Genomic DNA, 20358 nt, shown 5'->3' on the forward strand with positions numbered 1-20358 from the left:
TGGGTCTTACTATTTCCTTTCCTCCGACACCATCATGTCGCCTCCCCCAGCTCTGCACAGCTAACCCCTTACCATCTTTCTCAGGGTCTAGCTCCTCCTCCCAAAAGCCACTCTTGATCCTTGGGTGACTTGGTGGCCTGCCGTCCTCACAGAAACCTCTACACACCGTCATCACTGCGGTGTCCACAGTGCATCAGGATGTGAGCAACCTGAGTGCAGATACTGCCTCGGTCTGAACTGCCACGATCACCATCACACACAGTCAGAATTATACTTAGCCTACAAATGTGTAAAAGTTACCTTTCGTTGCCTGGTTGCTGATAGGTGGTGGGTTTGATGCAGGTCTCTTGGTGGGGTGAAGGGGCACCGAAAAGGAAGTTTCACCGGCTGGCCGTTCTGGGCTTCCGCTACCGTTACTCATCTGGCACGCCCCCGACGCCAAGGTGGAATTCTGCGTGTACTTCCCATTCTGAGGGCCTGAGCCACTGCTGTCCACAGAATTCCTACTTTGTACCTTCTGGCTGATTTCTGACGAACCTTCCTTTTTGATGCATTTCTGGCCTCTATTTAGATCCTAAAGAATGAAAATAAGGCTGAATTATTAGGGTTCCTTTAGGATAAGTGAAGTATTCAACCTCTCCATGCATGATCAAGCCAAGTAAGTAAAGAAATAGACGTGGGTTTTTTTTAACACGCAGTAGCACAGAAGACTACCCTTCAAGATGGCCATCTCATTCCAAAACCTAATGGCTCTGAAGGATTCAAGTCTTGAAGTTGCATCATAACTTAAGCCAGGAAGCAAGCCTTATATATGAATGGGAGTGGGGGGCGGGCACGAAGGAAGAGGAAAGAGAGAGAGGACAAAGGGAGAGGGGAGAGAGAACATGAACACAATTTCAATAAGCCATCCTAAACTCAGTGAGCGTGTGCTGTGGAAGGAAGCCAAGACAAGAGGTGTGGACCTACTGCTTCCTTAGCATGTCACAGCTCCCATACATCTCTCGTGATGTAACGCACTATCTCTTTATTTTTTTAATCCTCACCTAAGGACACGATTTCATTGATTTAGAGAGGAAGGGACACACACGCACACACAGACATCAATGTGAGAGAGAAACATCGATCAGCTGCCTCCCGTACACGCCCTGACCAGGACTCAAACCCAAAACCTAGGTATGTGCCCTGACTGGGGATTGAACCCACACCTTTTGGTGTATGGGATGATGCTCCAGCTGAACCACCCAGCCAGGGCACACACTATCTTTTTCAGAGGTTACTTCTGCAAAGTTCCTCTTTACTGTATTTAAATTGTTTGCTAACAAACAAACAAATCACCTAGATCCTGAGCCCTAAATCTGGTTTTTCTGTAACATTTTTTCCTTCAGTCTCTTCAGATTATTAAGTCAACTGTCAGGAAACAAACAATGCTACTGATTGGTGGGTCTTGAAATCAACAGAGAGGGTCATGACCAGAATCAAACAGAGAAAGGAAAAGGCAGACTTGAAAAGAAAGAGCATACTGCAGGTGTGAAGTTTCACAAAACTAGTTTTAATTATGTGTGTGATATAAAATATATCTCTGATTCTTTTTTTAACCTTATTTTCTGTATATCTCTGCTTCTGTGGTGGTCAAAAAAGTTTTAAAAACAGCATTAAACACAGACTTGCCTTAAATTAGTCATATATATATGCTTGAACATGAGGAAACTGTCACCATTTGACATGCCTCTAAAATATCTCTCGATTATAAGCAAAAGACATTTGTGTCTAAGGTGATCATGCTAATCATCTATCCTTTTTTTTAATCCTCACCCAAAGGTACGTTTATTGGTGAGAGAGAGCGAGCGCATGTGCATAAAACAGCGATCCAGTCGCTTGCCTCCCGTACGCGGATCGAACCGGCAACCTACCTAAGTGTATCTTCTACTTCTTTATTTCCAAAGACAACTATAAAACCAACAGTTAGATTTAAGTAACAGCCGACTTTTAACACTGACCCCTCCAGTGAAGTTATGCACTGCACGCAGCTACAGTGAGGCAGTATAAAATCATCTAGTGAGTAACTGAATTCTAACAGTTAAGGGATTTCTTACTTGACCTTTGACTCTGGAGCATATTCTTCTATTCAAAGAACTTATACTGACAAAACTTCGTCTTAAAAAATAACTTGGCTCTTTTTCTTATTGTAAAAGTAAGTGGTGAGCATTTAGAAAATACAGGTAAGCCAAGTGAAGAAAATAAAAAAATACCCATAATTCTACCACTCAGAGTGTGCTTGGGGCCTAGCAGGTTTAGGGACCCCACTCTGCCACATGAGACTTTTGATTCTTTCTTTAGCTGTCATTTCCCAAGGTTTGCAGCAAAGGTCACCTTGCTCTCCTTGCTTGGTGCTATTGGTACCAGTTCTGCTTTTTGAAGAAGCCAGTCTGGGTTCCCCTTCTTTGGTAGGAGCATCAGTATGCTGGGACCCTAAGACACAAAGTGTCGTCTCCCAGAGCGGGGTTCCCATTTGGAGTCAATGAGTGGTCTGAGGGGGGGTGGGGGTGGGGCACTAATCAGAAGAAAATGTCGGCAAAAGTCAGTATTCATAAGGATCGTTTTTCCAGAAAGAGAATCTATAACTGTCCTCAAGTTCTCAAAGAAGCTGAGCATCTAAAAATGTTCAAGCAACAATGTCAGAGATTAGAAAGAGATGCTCCGGTACTTTCATTTCCTTCCTTTTCATTCTAACCGAACATAGCCTAAAGGTGCGGCGGTCAGTACTTTTCAACTACTTCCTTGAATAAACTATTCTTTTCCAGATCACGGTCTACCCATGCCCTTTGCATTAGTCATCATATCCGAATCTCTGGAAATGAACAGTTGTTCAAATGTGCATTTAACTGTAGTTTTTTACCTTCCTAGCCCTAGTAGTTGGTAACTAGTTGCAGCTTAAAAAAAAAAAAAAAAAAACAGTTAATGACGTTAATAACAATTCTAAATCTCCTTTTAATATTTCAAACCTTGACTATACCTGAAGATTAAATCTGGAAGATGTATCAAACTGTTTAATCCAGGAAGAAGTCCTCAAGTCCTGATCTTCGGTCTTGACATGGTATCCTAAGGAGAAGTTTCAATTAAATTATCTTCACACAAACTTGATCTTAAAGAACAAAGTTAGCCAAATGTTTAAAACTGAAAGCTAACTGTTGGTATTTTATTAAAAACGGAATGTTAATTCTTTAAATATTTATTCATATATGTTCACCACATTTCTTTCCCTCTCAAAAACAAAACAGTCACCAGCTCACTCTCTTACACATTAATTCTTTCAATTCTCTCAAAGGCTGTCTTTATGTGACAGGTTTTATGCCTGATGCTGGAAGATCTAGAATAAAATTCTACAGCCATCTGTTGTAGATATAAAACCAAATGCAATACGCACTCTGTAAAAATGATATATTTTCCCATACAGAATAAAGGCATATGTTTGTCTGAATTTTGCAGTATTTTCACAGAAGGTTTCTTTTCAAGGGACCAGACAGATTATAGGGAGACTGAATGGTATAGCGGAAAGACATATAAGCCTAGATTTGCATTGCAGTTCTCCCATTACCACTGCACCTTTAGGCAAGTTATTTAATCTCTCTAAACTTCAGTTTTCTTTACATAATAAGCAGAGTCCTGGGGTCAAATTCCAACACCACTGAATACTAATTATGTAAGTATGGGGAAGTGAAATTAACTTCACTGAGTCTCACTTCCTTTACCTGTAACATTATATTACCTATAGCAAAATATGTTTCAAGAATTCAGTGAAACGGATGTCAAACCCCTGGTACACTTCGCTGCGTGAGAAGGAACACAACTGCTGTAACAGGCATTTGGTCTGCACCTAACACCAGCTTCTCGCAGCCCTCCTCAGCCGCTCAGGGAAACAAAGTTTTCCCCGAAGGGCGCAGAGAGGAAAACTCGCTGTGGCATCACTGATGTTGCCCCTGAGCCTTCTCTCTTCCCTACCACTTCCTCTTCAAGCAAGAAAGACAATACCTTCCATGAGGAAGCTCAAAACTGCTTTTCCTCCCACAAAGGAAAAAAGGGTGACTGCTCAAGCTTAGCAGACCGCTGAAAGCACGAAACATCGCTTCCACTCTGACCACCTTACGGAGGGGAATAATACCATCATCAACAGCAATGATCAAACTACGCTGGTGAACATGACTCTCAGTCCCAGTTCATTTACACTTTGAGTTCTTATAGTTGCATCTTATATAACTTGTCAATATTATGTATTTTGGGGCCAATATGTTTAGCACCATTTCCAACTAAAAATGTGCGATAAGCAGTTCTTGCTTACAATCTCAAACCTCAATGAGCATTACAGAGCCATTAAATTGGAGGTCAAGGGTCACTTTGTCCGAGACTGAGTTTGTTTCTTACCACTTTCTGCTGGTTTATCACAGCGGTACAGCTGCCTAGCCTCATGGTGACTGCTGTGGCAGCTGCTGGGGTCCTGGAGAGAGCTTCTTTCTCGGTCACAGCCTGTGCTTTGTACCCGCCTTTGTAAACACGTGGAGTAGTGCAGCCCTGCCATGGACAGCATGCCCTGAATAGCTTCCTCCTCTGTGCTCGTCGAGGTAGGACATTCCCTAAACAGCAGGTAACCGAAAACACAAAAGCCTGTTTAGTCTAATGACATTTCGGCAAAATGTGAAACTGAAAAAATGTTTTCGTATTCTTTATATCACAATGTCACGAGACTACACCATCAGCAGACGTACCTTTTAACTGGAATTTCACTTCTAGATGTCTTCTGGCTCTTCTGAAGGAAGTTCCTCATCACATTAGATTCCTCCTTAAAGTTTGATGATATTTTTTGTTTCTTTTCATCACCTGAACTTTCAGACTCTTCAGTGGTAAAATTATTTTTCTGAGGTAAATTAAATGAAAGCAAAGCTATATAAGAAATCTAGCCAAGTCCATGCAACTAACAAAAAATACTTTCCCTCTCCAGGGAAAGTTAGAATCTTTTTTTTAATCTTCACCCAAAGATAAGTTTTATTGATTTTACAGAGAAGATGGGAGAGAGAAACACCATCGGCTGCCTGCTATACACACCTTGACTGGGGATTGAACCCGCATCCCACATAGGTATGTGCCCTGACTGGCAATCAAATGTACAGCCTTTTGTTGTACAGAACAATACTGCAACCAACTGAGCCACCTGGCCAGGACAGGAAAGCTAGAGTCTTAATTATCATGGAATTATTTCCGTATTTCATATGAAAAAGTGAAATATGAAATACATGGCTTTCTTTAAGGTAAAATGAAATATAACCTATGAGAAAGATGAGAAACATATCAGACAAAGCTACATTTATCAGATGTCAATAGTCACGAGGTGTGTGTGTGTGCATGTGTGTGTGTGCCTGTGTGTGTATGCATGTGTGATTATCACTGCAGGGAGAAACCCTGTGCTACCAAGGTCAGAGAGACAGGTGAAGGGAAGTGGGGGTCCATGTTTACATGAAATAACACACAGGGGCCAGGCTTCGGGGCTTACCAGTGCAGTGCAATCAGGTCCAGAGTCTTCCGAATCAGAAATATCAGAATATTCTGAAGATCGATTCCTGAGTTCTGATTTCACGCTTGTATAAAACCCTGAGGAGGAGGAGAGAGAGAGGCCATGAGCAGGGTGCTGTCTGGAGTCGGTGCAGCTTCGTGAAGGCTTCCCCTCCCCCGCTCTACCCTCTGCTCTCTTCCACCTGCCTCACTCTCGTCCCGAGGACTTTCTCCTCCGCCGACCAAGGAACAGGTCAAAGTGCATTCTAGAAACACTTCTGGAATTTACTGAACATGATTATGAATTCCTTCTTTGGAAATTTTAAAAATACTTCTTCCCAGAAAATAAAGCCTTCAACACTAAAATAAGCTACAAAAAGCTTTTCAATTTCCCTTTTGCTGTATTTCTTCCAATAGATAACAAAAAGATAACCCTCCTAAACCTAAAGAGCATTCACGTAGAGAGTGAATGGAACAAGCTTACACACCGGGCCTCACCGCTGCCTTTTTTGCAGGGGCAATACCACAGAGCAACCGCTGACTGGCCACCTTCCCCAGCACGTGAGCAAATGCAGTTACCAACTACAGAAATACTGGAAGTTTGCAGGAATTAAGGTATTCAACACAGATGAAATAATGTTAATTATCTGGAACATTTACTTGGTGAATACCACAATATTTAACTACTTCCTAAAATTGAAGCTCCCGAGGAGGAGGTATCAGTATTTGACACACTGATGATAACTAACTAATGACCAAGTGGAGGCCCTCTTATTATCAGGTAATGAAGGAAAACAATACATAGATTATTAATAGCTTCAGGTCAGCCAACTATACAGGTTTCCTAGTTCTGAAAACCATATAAATATTAGCTTAAATTATTAGTGAAGTCACATTAAACTTGCAACTGTTTTATTATTTGGAGTAGAGGCCCACAAAATGCAAGAGCTTTCATTGTGACTCTTGTAAAAACGGTCTCCAGACGAGCGTGTCACTCACGCTCATCACTGCTCACGCCCTCATCATTAAGAAAGCCTTCCCTGGGCCCTGCAGCTCTCTGGGCACCCGCATTCAGTCCCTAAAGGGGAAACTACTCGGAAACATCGCAGACTCCTCCGGAGAGTACCAGAAACAAAACCGTCAATCCTAGTACAAATGTAAGAACTTTAAAATTAGCAAGTTACTTCACCTAATAAGCACGTTAGCAATAAGCAGACCTTTACAAAGACCATTAAAACAAACGTACTGTTAAGTGGTTTTTGAGATTCTTCATTCTCCACTGCCTCTATTCCTGAACTCTCTTCTACCTTCATTTTTGCCTTTTTTGTCCTTCTCTTATCCTCTTCATTTTCACTATCTACTGTATAGAGACTTTGATCTGCGAAGGGTTGTCTTTCATCTCTGTATATAGAGGGAAAAATACAGTCAAAAATAGTGCAACTGGGCAGCCAAACAGCATCCTCCACCCCCTTCGTTTCTGAGAGAGTGGAGGGCCGAGCCACTTGCCCCGTATTTCAGAGAGCTGTGCAACCACTCGGACTGGAAATCCAGTAAACAGAGGGAACCCCCCACCCCCAAAGCTGATTGGCTGGATACTTTGATCCGGTTTACATACTTAATTATCCTTCCGTTTGTCAGCAGCAGTCGTAGATCGTTGTCTTTTGCTCTCCATTCTGGTACCGTAGAAGACGGCTGGAGATGTTTGTTGAACTTGCCGTTCAGTTTAGAGCTCAAGATGTCCTTAAGATGTAAACACAGAACTTAATGTCCGCCCTCCGACACACCTGCTTGACTAAAGGCACACAGTGTGCCACCGCCTCCGCCCTTGGCCTTGCATCCCAGCCTGGGCCAGGCAGCCTCTCGGGTTGGGCGACGGGCAGTGGTGTGCTGCTAAAACCAAACAATTTCTAAAACCAAAGCAGCAATGTGGTTCGTCTCTCTACAGAGCCATTAACAGTAACCATATCCTGAAAGTAGGATATAAAACTTGCATAAGGCGAATTCAAAGACATTCCACTTGTGCAGAAAGTGCTGGCTGTGTCCTTCCCAGTTTCCCTGTCTCTGACCTCAGCCCCAGTCTTCCCACCAGGCACTGGCAGCAACTCACAGGTCACCGCACTGCACTCACTAGGAACAAAGGCCACCAGGTGACAGAAAGGCACACGGTAGCTGGTTTTTAATACACAAAGAATGCTTCCTTTTGTGGTAATTTTTTTCTTTAATAATAAATAGAACCTTTCATAACATGCTAACTCTTTTCTCATATGGTTCTAGGTTAAGGGGGTTTAGAACAACAATAAAATCTTAAAATAGTATAAATACAGTTATATAGCATTTAAAATATTCAAGAACATTCAATTTTTCTATGCAGCTTTAAAAAATATTGTAGTTCAGAGATACCTCTGTTTTGTTCATTTTAAATTACTGCCTATCCTCTACTTAAGATGTAACATTATGGACAGTTACAGATCTCATTGCGAGCTCATTACCATGTTTCATAAGGCCATGTACTGGTTAGATGACCACCCCCCCACCCTCCCCTTGTCTGCCAGGCCAGCATTTCTTAAACTTTAATGGGTTTATCCTAACAGTCATCCACGCTAGTGCTGTTGGGTCAGGGACAGGTTTTTTGCACCTGTTGCAGGTGCAAAACTGCTGGCAAAACTGTTCCCCAAATCTGTGTATCCACCTGACTTCTTCCCATTCAGTAAGTGTCCATTCAGATGCCACCACTTGTGAGGCTCTCTGACCACCCGAGCTAAAGCAGCCAGCCACCCCAAGCCGCTGTATTCTAGTGCCCCATTGTTTTTTGGCTTCCTTCATTACACTCACTACCAGAACTCGTATTGTTTTAACATATGTCCCTGTCTCTCATCCCCCCAACCTGCGCTAGGATGGAAGCTGCAGGAGAGCAGGGACTTAAGCGCTGCTCTCTCTGGGATCTCCTCTAGAGCCTGTAAGAGCACGTGGCCTTGGTGAACGCTCGGTCAACATGTCCTTGAACGAGGGAGCTCTAGTCACCCTACTCCCACACTGGTGCCCAGGGAGCTAAAGCACTGTCACTGACACGGCATGAGCTCTGCTGACCCTACAGTGGGAAGGGAAGACTAGGTAACAGGAACGGGCAGGCTGTCCTTTTTTTCAAGAACGTGAAGGAACAACCAAGTCTCTCCGTAATCGTGAAACACAGTACTTGCCTCTTCCCACGGACACATCTCCAGTCTCCTGAGGACCTCCCTGGTGTGGAGCTCCAGGATGTCTAAGTTAGAAGGGGTTCGGACAGTGTGATCTCGAAGCTTCCTCATCTTCCGTCGGGAATGGTACGGGGAAGTTGCTTCATTTGAGGATCGTGAAACTGGACACACAGTAGGGATTCCCTGAGATTTAACTGGTTTGCCATTTTCCTCCTTTAAAAAATTAAATTCAGAGTATTTTTATAACAAGGCTACATACATGCCTGACGAGGTGATCAGCCATAAAAACATTTCAGAAAACAAAAAATGTTCAATTTAATTATATAAAAAAAGACCAAATCAGAAGATTAATGGCTTTACTGACACCTTTACTTCCTTCCCACCCCCCCCGCCCCCATGTAATAGCACACTGTGAACCTATTGCCTTGATCATTTTAAAGGCTGTGCAGGACTCCAGTGCACACCGATAGCACAATTTGTTGGCCTAAAAGTTACTGGTAATTAGTTAGGCTGCTTCCAACTCTTTCCTGTGATGTACATTCTGTCACATGCATAACTGCATAAATCAATGATTGCTTTTTAAGGCAAAGCACACATCTATGTAGTTTTGCAAAGTTGAATTTTTGTAAGCATATCGTAGAAAGTAGCAATCTACCCTTCCCCATCCCAGGTCCCATTCTCCAGCCGCAACCACTTCCAACTTTTTAAAAACTGTAGGAACATACACATCATTTTGTACTACATACGTGGTAAGATACATAATTTACCATTTTAGCCATTTTTACACATAGAATTCAGTGGCATTAAGTACATTTCACATGGCTGTCCAACCACCACCACCACCACCATCCATCTCCAGACCTTGACCATTTCCCCAAACTTGCGCTCCATGCCCATCAGACAATAATTTCCCCTTCCACCTTTACTCCCAGCCCCTGGCAACCACTGTTCTATTTTCTGCTTCTATGAATTTAACTACCTTAGGAACCTCATTTAAATGGAATTGCACATTTGTCCCTTTGTGACTGTCTTATCTCATTGAACATACTGTCTTCAAGGTACATCCATGTTGTAGCATGAGTCAGAACTACTTATTTTATGAGGCTCAGTAATATTCCATCGCGTGGATATGCCACATGTTGCTTTCCCACTCTTCCACGATAGACACTTGGGCTGCTCCCCCGTTGGCTGCTGTGCGTGAAGCTCTTCTGAACATGCATATGCAGGTCAGTTTGAGTCCCTGCTTTCAATTCTTTTGGGTTTATGCCCAGCACTTACAACTCCTATAGCTGTTTTTGTTGTTAGGTTTTTTCTTCCAGTCATTTGCCTCCAAATTTCTAAATAACATGGATACACTGGCATTTCTTATTTTTCTTTACCTCTAGCTATATTACTGCATTCCTACTATGCAAAGCCAAGTCTCAATTCTGGCATACCTCTCCTAAATGGGCACATACTTCCCCTTCCTTCAATATTCAGTATTTAAATTGGACTCAGTAAAAATTATTTTCAACCCAGTGCCATATAACATGTTGTTATTACATTTCCCTTCCTTTACACTGTTTGATTTTTCCCCCTGAATTTATAACTACCACACTTTCTATCAGCTTGCTTTCTATCTACTTATCACTAATTAATCCCCAAATTCTCCACTAGAAAAATGCAAACATTCAAACACAAGTTTACATTTTTCTTTGGAGGCATCTCTCATGGAATAGGATGGCCAGATAAAGTATAAGACATCCAGGTATGTCTGGATTTCAGGTAAACAACAAGTACAGGCCTTTCAATCTCCTGATCCGTTGCAAACTGGCTGCTCTCTGGGCCTGCCCACGTCCCCTAAGACCCCTCCTGACCGGCTCCCCTTTCACCATGTGACACTGCACCCCTACCGCCAGCTCAGGCCGTCACTGCCTAGCCTTTCTCCCCTCTCTATTTTTCTTCATAGCAACTGTGAAGTCCTGCTGTACTAAAATATTTATGGCTGGCCTCTTACTAGTAAGCTCCATGGGCAGGGCATTGCTTCGTTCGTGGCTCTATGCCCATCCCTGATGGCACAAAGCACGTAGCAGGTACTCGGCACTTGTGGGAAGAATAAATTCCAGAGATACTTCTTTTGTTTACTCCCTTTCTTAGGGGTGGGGGGGCAGCACATGCTCTTAGCTTCCTCAGAAAGGGCAACAAGGGAGGTACATTTTTTGAGATTTTACCTCTCTGACATCTTCATTTTACCATATTTGAGTTATAGCTCAGCTGAATACACATGTGTATGCTGGCACCCCCAAGCCTCAGAATGTTAAGGGCTTTGCTCCATTGTCTTCTGGTTTGCTGTGTTATTGTTGATAAATTTAATACTATTCTGATTCCTAATTCTTTGTCTATGACCCTACTTTGACTACTTTCCCTAACACTTTTTCAGATGTGCTTTTTGTCACGTGTGTTCTGAAATCTGACCATGATGTGCCTTGGCCTAGGTTTTTTTCACCCACTGCACTGGGCACTCTGCAGGGCTGTCGGTCTGGGAAGATGTGTCCTTGAACCCTACAACTGTGATGGCTCCTCTGGTAATCTTCTCGTCTTTTCTGCTCTGTCTCTCTGGAGCTCCTATTATTTGGGTGATGACTTAATAAAATGACCTTCTAATTTTTCTGTCCTATTTAGGTCTTTTTAAAAAAAAACTTATAGGAGATTTTCCCAACTTTATCTTCCAACCATTCTACTAAGTTTTGTTTCTATTAATTTATTCAAGAAGCTCTTTCCTTCCTCTTTGAATGTTCCTTTGTGACAGCCTCCTGTCCCTTTTTCGTAGGGGCAGTATTTACTCATTTCTCTCCTGAGATTAGCAATTATATTTGAGTTTGGAGCTAAAGACTTATTTATTGATTGTTTCCTCTGAATAATCTTTTCTGCTATATCTTTGTCCTCAAAACTCTTCTTAGCACTCTATGCATTTTAAAAAGGAAGTGTTATTAAAGAGTTAATGGTTTCAACCAGTGGTGCTAAGAAAGCTAAGTAAACACATGTGGGGAAATGTCCTGGCTTCTTACGATATACACTAAAATTCAAGAGTGGCCATTTACCTAGATGTAAAAGCTTTTAGAAAAAAAATAGTATTTTTCATGACTTTGGGGTAGACAAAGATTTTTTAGAGAGTAGACAAAATAACACTAACTATAAAGAAAAATAACTGATAAACTAAATTTCTTTAAAATTAAAAGTTTCTGCTCATGAAAAGATACCATAAACATAATGAAAAGATATGCCATAGGCTGTGGGTAAACATTAGCTTTTATATGTATATATGAATGAATGCATGCCAAATGATGAAGAACTTGTGTTCAGAATATACAGTATAATGAACTCCTACAAATCAATAAAACAATGTAATTTTTTAAACAAAAACTTCAAAGAGATATGACATAATATTTACATAATATTTACTTCTCTTAATATTTAAGAGAAGATATGCAAATGACAGACACAAAAATGTGCCCATCATTAATCTTTAGGAAAATGCAAGTTAGCACCACAATGAAATAATATTTCATACTCTCTAGAACAGCAAAAATCAAAAAGACTGAAAACACCAAATACTGGCGAGGATACAAAATTACTAGAATGCCTACACATTACTGATGGAAGTGTGAAATGGTGTAACCACTTTGGAAAACTGGCAAATTCTCACAAAGTTAAAATTCACTTACACTATGGCTCAACAACTCTATTCCCAGGTATTTATCCAAGAAAAATGAAAACATACATGTAACACAAAAGACATATAAGAATGTTTGTAACAGTTTTATTCATAATGGCCAAATCTGCATAAAACCCAAATAGCCATCAGCAAAAGAATGGAAGACAAATTGTGGCATGTTCATTCAATGGTGTACCACTCAGCAATGAAAAAAAACTGACACATACAACAACATGAATGGTTCTCAAAAGCATAATGTGAGTGGAAGAAGCCAGACACCAAAATCACACAAACTGTAAGATTACCTTCACCTGAAGTTCAAGAACAAGCAAAACTAACCTCTAAAGACAACAACAGAGGTCAGGAAGACTGACTAGAAGGAGGCAAGAATGGACTTCTGGGGGAAGAGAAATGACTTATATCCCAGTTGGAATACTGGTTATACGGGCGCATACCTTGGTCAACTCTCAGATGTTCTTACGATCTGCACGTTTCACTGTGTGTAAAAGAGAAGGAGCTACCTGGGAACTCTGAGTGGGGCTTTGTTAACTGGTGGGTTCACCAGCTGTCAGTATCAGTGGATCTACTTCTTGGCCAGACTGCCGGTGTTTTAGAAGCCAAGCAGAAGTAGCAGCATTCACTATGTACACTACCACTTAATGCTTTTCAGTACGCACCTATCTATCTCCCTTCACTGGGCTCAGTGTTCCCAAGTCCACGATCTCAAGTTGGACCTCTCAAAAAATTAAACCTCCTGGCTGGTGTAGCTCGGTGGATTGAGCGTGGGCTGCGAACCAAAGCATCACAGGTTCAATTCCCAGTCAGGGCACATGCCTGGGTTGCAGGCCACGGCCCCCAGCAACCACACATTGATGTTTCTCTCTCTCTTTCTCCCTCCCTTCCCTCTCTAAAAATAAATAAATAAAATCTTAAAAAACAAATTAAACCTCTAGTTTTCTGCATGTGTTAAGGCAGGAATTTGGAAATCAATTCATTTCTTTAATAGTTCTTTAATCAATCTTCTTTCAGTGCTACCTCCACTCGCATATTCACAGTGTCCTTCAAAAAAAACTCTGGTAAATTTTTTTGAAGATTATGTACAAATTAAGACCTGTTCTTCCCCCACTGCCCACACAGGTTTCAGCTCTCTGGTCTGCTAAATCAGTTATCACTTGTACATTTCTTTTCCAGCTTCCAAAATCCAGTTGGAATTTTCATCTTTATTATACTCTTTGTCTTCGAAGATGTCTTTTTTTTAAAAAAAGATTTTATTTATGTATTTTTAGAGAGAGAGGAAGGGAGGGAGAAAGAGAGGGAGAGAAACATCAATGTGTGTTTAAATCTTAAGTGCCCCTTATTGGGGACCTGGCCCGCAAGCCAGGCATGTGCCCTGGCTGGGAATCAAACTGATGACTCTTTGGTTCACAGGCCAGTGCTCAATCCACCGAGCCACACCAGCTGGGGTGAAGATGTCTTTTTTAATTCTTTTACTGCATCATTTTGGTATCAAGAAGTAAGCATTCATGTTTAATCTACCAAGTTTAACTGGAATACTCTTTGTTTATTTAATTAAAGTGAAAGTGCTAAGTCAAGGTATATGCCACTTAGAAAGCATAAACTAATCTATTCCTACCATCAGGGAGAGAACAGGGAATTTTATTTTTGCCAATTTGATAAATGATCATATGAAATCATAAATTATTTGACAAAATGTGGTTGAATACTTTTTCACATATTGAGACTATTTTTATTGGATTAGCTATTTTTCTTTTTCTTTAGTGAACCTGTATGTTTTCTTCACACATTTTTCTACCGGCCATTTGCTGCCTCCTATACTGCCTACCCTTCAATTAAAACAAAATACTATGTTGACTATTTTTGTCTACTTATTCTTTCAGGTACATTTTACCACTTAAAATTTATAATATTAATTTGAAGTTGACTTATTTCAGAAATGACCCTCCCATCTATCCAAATATTTTTACTTCCCAAAGTAAAGAGTTATAGTTTTTCATATAGACCCACAACCTTCTCATTGAGTTTCTTCTTAGTCTTGGCTGTTATCATATAATATGAGATCTATATATTTATACATTTACATATATAAGGTTATATGTGTCTTTTGATTTAAAATCTATATGCAATTACTAACACTCTTTAAAATTAAAAACTTTTTTACTCTATGTGAACATACTGAGAATCACATACACTATTCTACCAAAGCATGTCAAACCCAGCATTTCAGTAGTTACTAGGTGCATTCTGCTTGCCAATCCCCCAAAGCAGACCTAATCCGAGTTGTCAAATTACCAGTTAGCCTCCGTACCTCCACTTAATTTCCTTTCAGTTCAAGCTAGACACTAATAGAACCACCTTCTTGAATAATTACTTTAATTGAAACCTGCTTTCTTTAATACCTAAAGTAGCTCCTAATCAATAAATTAAAACACATAATTTAAAATTCTGTGGGCTTTTATCAAAGGGTATTTGCCCAACAAACTTGTTCTAACATTTTCAACTGAGCGGTTCTCCTTGCCCCGCCCCATTAGCATAGTCCCTCTTTCCAACCCAGCTTCACCTGGTTCTACTCACCTCCCATTTCCTCTCCGTTTCTAATTACTAAAAGCATGTATTCATCTCTGTGTAGATGAAATGAACTTGAAAGTTTTGTTTATCCTGTATTTTTAATATTTGGAGTAACCTGGAGTAACCTGGTAACTTTACTTCCTTATTACTTCATCATGATACAACCCTCTACATTTCTCTCTAGGACCTGAAGAACCTGGGAACCTGAGATTGTTTCTAAGACTTAGGTCATTCTGGTTTTTTTGTCTTTAAGTGCATAAGAGCTTTCAGGTGTTTGTAGTGCGGTGGTAGATCTATTTGCTTCTCAAGGCACAGAGTAACCAAGAATTTGGATGACAGTTTCTACTCTTACCTCTATTGCTCGAATTACTTTAGAAAGTTCTTTAATGAGATGTCCAGGTCTAACGTTGTCTGGAATTTCAAAGGCATGTTCGGATACAAGCTGTATGTGGATTAACAAAGACAAAATAACCAAAGTTACTTACACTTAATATGTAAAAAAACCCTAATTTATTAAGCCAATTTTGGGGTTCTCCAGATTTTATAGACACAGCTAAATACTAATAAGCCAAGTCTCAGAGGACACATAGCTCATGTGATACCGTCTAAGGAGATCCTCATTCATTAACTTATAAAATCCTCTTGGATTGAGTTCAAGGTGAACTTATCACACAGTGAATTTTGCTTTCCATTGAGTAGGACTCTAGACCTCGGCTACTATAGTTAGTAAAGTAACTAATTAAGACTAACATTTCATTCATAATGCTAACACTTAATTCATAATACAGAAGGATTTGTAAGTAGCAACACAGGCACTGAAATAATCCTAGTCCACGGGCACGAGACATGTGCAGCGGAAGCATAAAGGAAGGACGTACTACTTCCAAATGGAGGTCTGGGATGACCTCTGGGAGGAAGTGGGACTCAAATACAAACAATCAGACCCCATTTTAGTGAAAACGGAGAGCTTCCGCTCGAACCTTGACCTCCTGTTTTTCCTCGTTACAGAAGTCTAGCAGAGGGGTGAGAGCACAGGCACTGCAACTGCAGAGACCTGCGTGTGCGTCCTGGCTCCGCCAGGCATCCTGGGAAAGTATCCAGGCTCCTGGAACCTCGGCTTCCCCACGTGTGGAATGGGGACGGCGGCAGCACCCGGACCTCCGGTCGGCACTGCGAGGATGAGCTTGGTGGTGGAGGTCGAGACTAAGCACGGCAGTTCGCCGCTATGAGAGTCAGTTACTCCACATCAACACGTTCATTTCTTAGTCAGTATTCTAGATATACTTGAGTTACTTTCTCTTCCAGCTTAAAGAGATACTGAAGCACTTCATCCTCATAGAAACACAAACCAGTACATCTGTATATACTGTACAATAAACTGCGTGTTGTAGTTAAAGCATGATTTCTATTCCCTCTACTGCAGCTCCTCCTGCCACATAACTTGAAGATTCATTTTCCTGATCTTGCCATAAAAAAATAACAATTATTTCACCGAAGCGAACCACTTACTTCCTTTTTCATCCACAACTTTAAAGCAGTGTGCAGTGCTTTCACGCCCTGCACCAGGTAAGTCTGAGGCTGGAAACCGTCTTCTCTCAGCTCTGTGGGCGGGGGAGAGGTGCGGAAAGGGGTTAAGTGCTCCGAAGACACAGGCATTAACTTCAGATTTTGAGAACCACCACATACAAAACTGCATCACTTCCAAATTAACAGGAAGGGAAAAAAGTGAATAAACAATGGAAAAGGCGAGAAAGAAAAAAATCCCCCGAATTACGTTGTACGTGATTGCGCTAAATGCTCAAGTTAGAAGAGCGCTCCCAAGCACGACGACGCTGAGTGACAGATCACAGATGAAGGCAGCATGGAGCTCCTCACATGTGTCCGCACATGGACAAAACTGCGCCACTTCCATCCATGACATGGGTGGTGTGGCAGCAGAGGAGGATTATCACGGAAGGCGGGACGGGTTCTCTCTCGAAGGGAAGGAGGCGGCGCCGTGGGAGAACTAAGAGGTGTGACCAGGGTACTGGCGAGGCTGCTTCTGCTCCCCGGGGGCGGAGGTGTTCTGAGTGACAGCCTCGTAATTCTTTACACTGTACAGGAGTGCGTGCGTGTGATCTAGACAGCTGACTGCGGGCACACGAGATCTCACTATTGTAAAAGTAAACACACACACTCCCCCACAAATGTCTCTTTCCAAATTAATTATCTAAAACTCATTTAAAATATATTAGACGTGGCCTCCAACTCAGGCCAGCTGAAGCGAAAGTGAAAGATTTCGCTTTTGCCTTGGGGCTGCTCTACTTACATAAAGCCCAGGCTGGTTCACTGTCTTATTATCACTGACACTAAATTCAGTTAAGAATGTCATGCAAGCCGCCCTTGTTTAATCTATCAGATAAGCCTGTAATGGCCTGAGAGATGGCAAACAACAGGCCACTAGGAGAAGTTAGAAGCTCGGGGATGAAAGGACAACCTCACACGAGACCACCACTCCTGACTCCGGGAGGAATGCCTAGGACCACGGCCCTGGTGTGGTGGTCCTCAGTGGGACTGGACAGACACACTCGTAATGCCAGGTGTCCTGCACTGATCTGGCTGATGAAATAAAAACACTTTAAAACCGACCTGCAAATATCCTTGTACAGTAATCTTTTTTTTTTTTTCACTTTAAGGTATAGGGTTGTTTTCGATCAGACCTCCATGGTTCTGAACTCTCAGTGGCCTCACACAAAGGCTAAATCACTCTAAGGCTAAGCAGCCTGCTGCTTGTGACTGCAAGAAGAACAGCAAGGTTTCGTCTTTCAGATAAATTCTTTATTTGTTCTAAGAAGCTGACTGATGAGCCCCTCTTAGACATCAGGGGGAAAGCCTCACTCCCCGGGGGTGTGTGTGTGTGTGTGTGTGTGTGTGTGTGGTTGGGAAAAGATGGTGAAAGAGCTCTGAACTTAGAGTACTGAGTTCCCCGTCTCTAATCTGCATGGTTCAGTCACTGGGTTCTATTTCCAGGAAACAAGAACATTTGTAGGTATTTTGTAAGTATTTAAAAGTGTTCCTATTTCTCTAGGCTTCCAGTTGGACAGGAGACTGTGCACTTCACAGTCCAGAATCTCACTGGAAACTACAGATGGCAGCTCTATGGTCCGCTGTGACGTGTCTGCAGCCATGAGGAGCTCCTGAAAGCACTGAACGCGTCAGGGACTGGGGATAAGGACCCATTTCTGGAGCGGACACTGCCCTTGTGTGGAGCGCTCCCGCTCTTCCTCCCCCATGGCTCCCTACCTCCACCACAGACACCCGCGCCACCCTCGACAAGACCTCTCCCACTGCGCTATGGTGCAGGTGCGGGATGGGGTTATTATTCTTTCCTCCCAGAGTGAGCCCCCCCTTTTTTTGAGCAAAGAAACCGTAAGTTTTATCATTTAATTCTGTGCATAGTATTCTGGGAAGTTAGTTATTGGCTGTTTCTTTTCATTTGACATTTACTTTTTTGTACAACTTTTTAAAGATTTTTTTCATTTATTGAGAGAGTGGGGGGATACTTGGTGGAGGGGGGGCAAAAGGGTAAAATTGGGACAACTGTAATAGCATAATCAAATATAACTTTAAAAAAGATTTTATTCATTTATTTTTAGAGAGAGGGGCAAGGGTGAGAAAGAGAGGAGAGAAGCCATCGATATGAGAGAGAAACATTGATCGTAAGCGCCCCCTGACTGCAGACCAATCCCACAACCTAAGCATGTGCCCTGACCAGAAATCAAACCAGTGACATTTTGCTTTGTGGGACGACACCCAACCAACGGAGCCACACTGGTCAGGGCTTCCTGTGCAACTTTTACATGGAAAACGAAACAAATGTTTGAAATAGACTTTATGTTTAACGTGTTTATATCTGTTTCTCCGGGGAGTTCATTATAATAGTAGCACTATTTGCCAACAGAGCGGACAAGTTAGACAACACAAAACCAGAAACTGTGTTCTCACGGACACAAATGCATGAGAAGCCAAAACAAACAAACAAAATATGGATAAAAGAAGTGATAACCCAGTTTCTAACTTAACTGCTCACAGGTTATTAACCCAAAGGTGAAATATGAACCCTGAAATTCTACAGAGAAAAGGTAGCTTTCCAGTTTAAATAACGGGATAACAAACACCCAAACAAACACTGTTCCTCACCTGCAGACAGAGCCGGGGACTCGGCTGGTCTGCACTAACAGGCGCCTCTTGCTGGCCGGCATAGCGGCACTACAGTAACGGCACAGACAGCACCTGGTTCTCTCAGGACATGGAAACTATATCCTTGATTCTAAGAGCAAATATTTGGGAATGCACGTTACATAACAGTCTCTTGGCTCAAGCTGCACTTTTGCAAGTGAGGCTCTTTTGCGTGCCTGACAGTGCGTGCAAGCTACTGGAGTGCCAGGTGAGACACATTTTTCAATATCACCTGTTCTGACCCAGCTCTTTGTGGATCTGCTTTTTAAGATTGTAGTTTAGAGACTCTAATTTGCTATAAAAGGTTCTTAGCAGAGGAAATCATGCATTTAAAAAACCAAATAGCCCTAGGTGGGTAGCTCAGCTGGCTGGAGCGTCATCCTGACACACCAAGGTTGTGGGTCCGATCCCCAGTCAGAGCACACACAAGAAGCAGCCAATGATGCCTGAAGGAGTGGAACAGCGAGTCAATGTTTCTCTCTCCCTCAAATCAATACACAAATAAGTAAAACAGAGGCAGCAGCAGCGCCATACGAGGGTCTCTCTTTCCATCGGTGGCTTTTAGCGAATTTACAAACACCATGCATCCTATCACACAATAAAATGGACAGATTATTAATTACCTTTCAAGGTTTCCAGCAAGTTTTTGGCTACAAACCAACATATGGCTTCAAAGAAAGGGAATTTGAAAAGATCTGGTGTTTTTAGCCTTTTTTCCATCTCATAACACCTATAAAATATAATTTGAAGAAATTTGATAGTAATATTAGCATTTCAAAATTAAATGAAAGCCACCAAACTTAAGGAAAATAAAATAAGCAGGCAACACGTCAGACCCATCAAGTGCTGCATGTTTCTTACTATGGCATTTGGATAAGACTAAATTGTGATCTTATCCAGGTCTGACCTTAACAAATTTGACAGTACACTGAAGAATTACACTGGCCTTCAAAAGATCACACGTTGGAATTTTTATGCTAGTCTTAACAGAAGGAATCTCACAAGGGTTCTGCTATAAAAAATAAGACAACACGTTTACGCGTCAATTCCACGTGTTGGACAGCACTGCAACACCCACTCAGGTTTTCTTTAGTCTCTACTAAGCATCCAAGCTCAAAACCACAT

General features: G+C 41.8%; 1 protein-coding gene and 1 long non-coding RNA gene across 2 annotated transcripts in view; both read right to left on the minus strand.

The window, feature by feature from the left end:
- Nucleotides 1-20358, minus strand: part of KDM7A (lysine demethylase 7A) — a 71372-nt gene that overhangs the window by 7076 nt on the left and 43938 nt on the right. Inside the window, exons 9-19 of the mRNA XM_028525921.2 lie at nt 19857-19963; nt 16525-16616; nt 15368-15457; nt 8739-8948; nt 7157-7281; nt 6788-6942; nt 5543-5640; nt 4761-4909; nt 4420-4628; nt 3014-3099; nt 301-574 (exon numbers count right to left, since the gene is read on the minus strand). Of these exons, the coding sequence (XP_028381722.1) occupies nt 301-574; nt 3014-3099; nt 4420-4628; nt 4761-4909; nt 5543-5640; nt 6788-6942; nt 7157-7281; nt 8739-8948; nt 15368-15457; nt 16525-16616; nt 19857-19963 (1595 nt within the window). The remainder of the gene's footprint in view (nt 1-300; nt 575-3013; nt 3100-4419; nt 4629-4760; nt 4910-5542; nt 5641-6787; nt 6943-7156; nt 7282-8738; nt 8949-15367; nt 15458-16524; nt 16617-19856; nt 19964-20358) is intronic.
- Nucleotides 10315-13707, minus strand: LOC118497202. The gene is made up of 2 exons (XR_004899735.1): nt 13377-13707; nt 10315-13180 (listed from the first exon to the last, which is right to left on the minus strand). It is a non-coding gene; the product is annotated as an uncharacterized LOC118497202 (long non-coding RNA).

The sequence above is a fragment of the Phyllostomus discolor genome, chromosome 10 (assembly GCF_004126475.2).
Source record: "Phyllostomus discolor isolate MPI-MPIP mPhyDis1 chromosome 10, mPhyDis1.pri.v3, whole genome shotgun sequence".
Lineage (NCBI taxonomy): Eukaryota > Metazoa > Chordata > Mammalia > Chiroptera > Phyllostomidae > Phyllostomus > Phyllostomus discolor.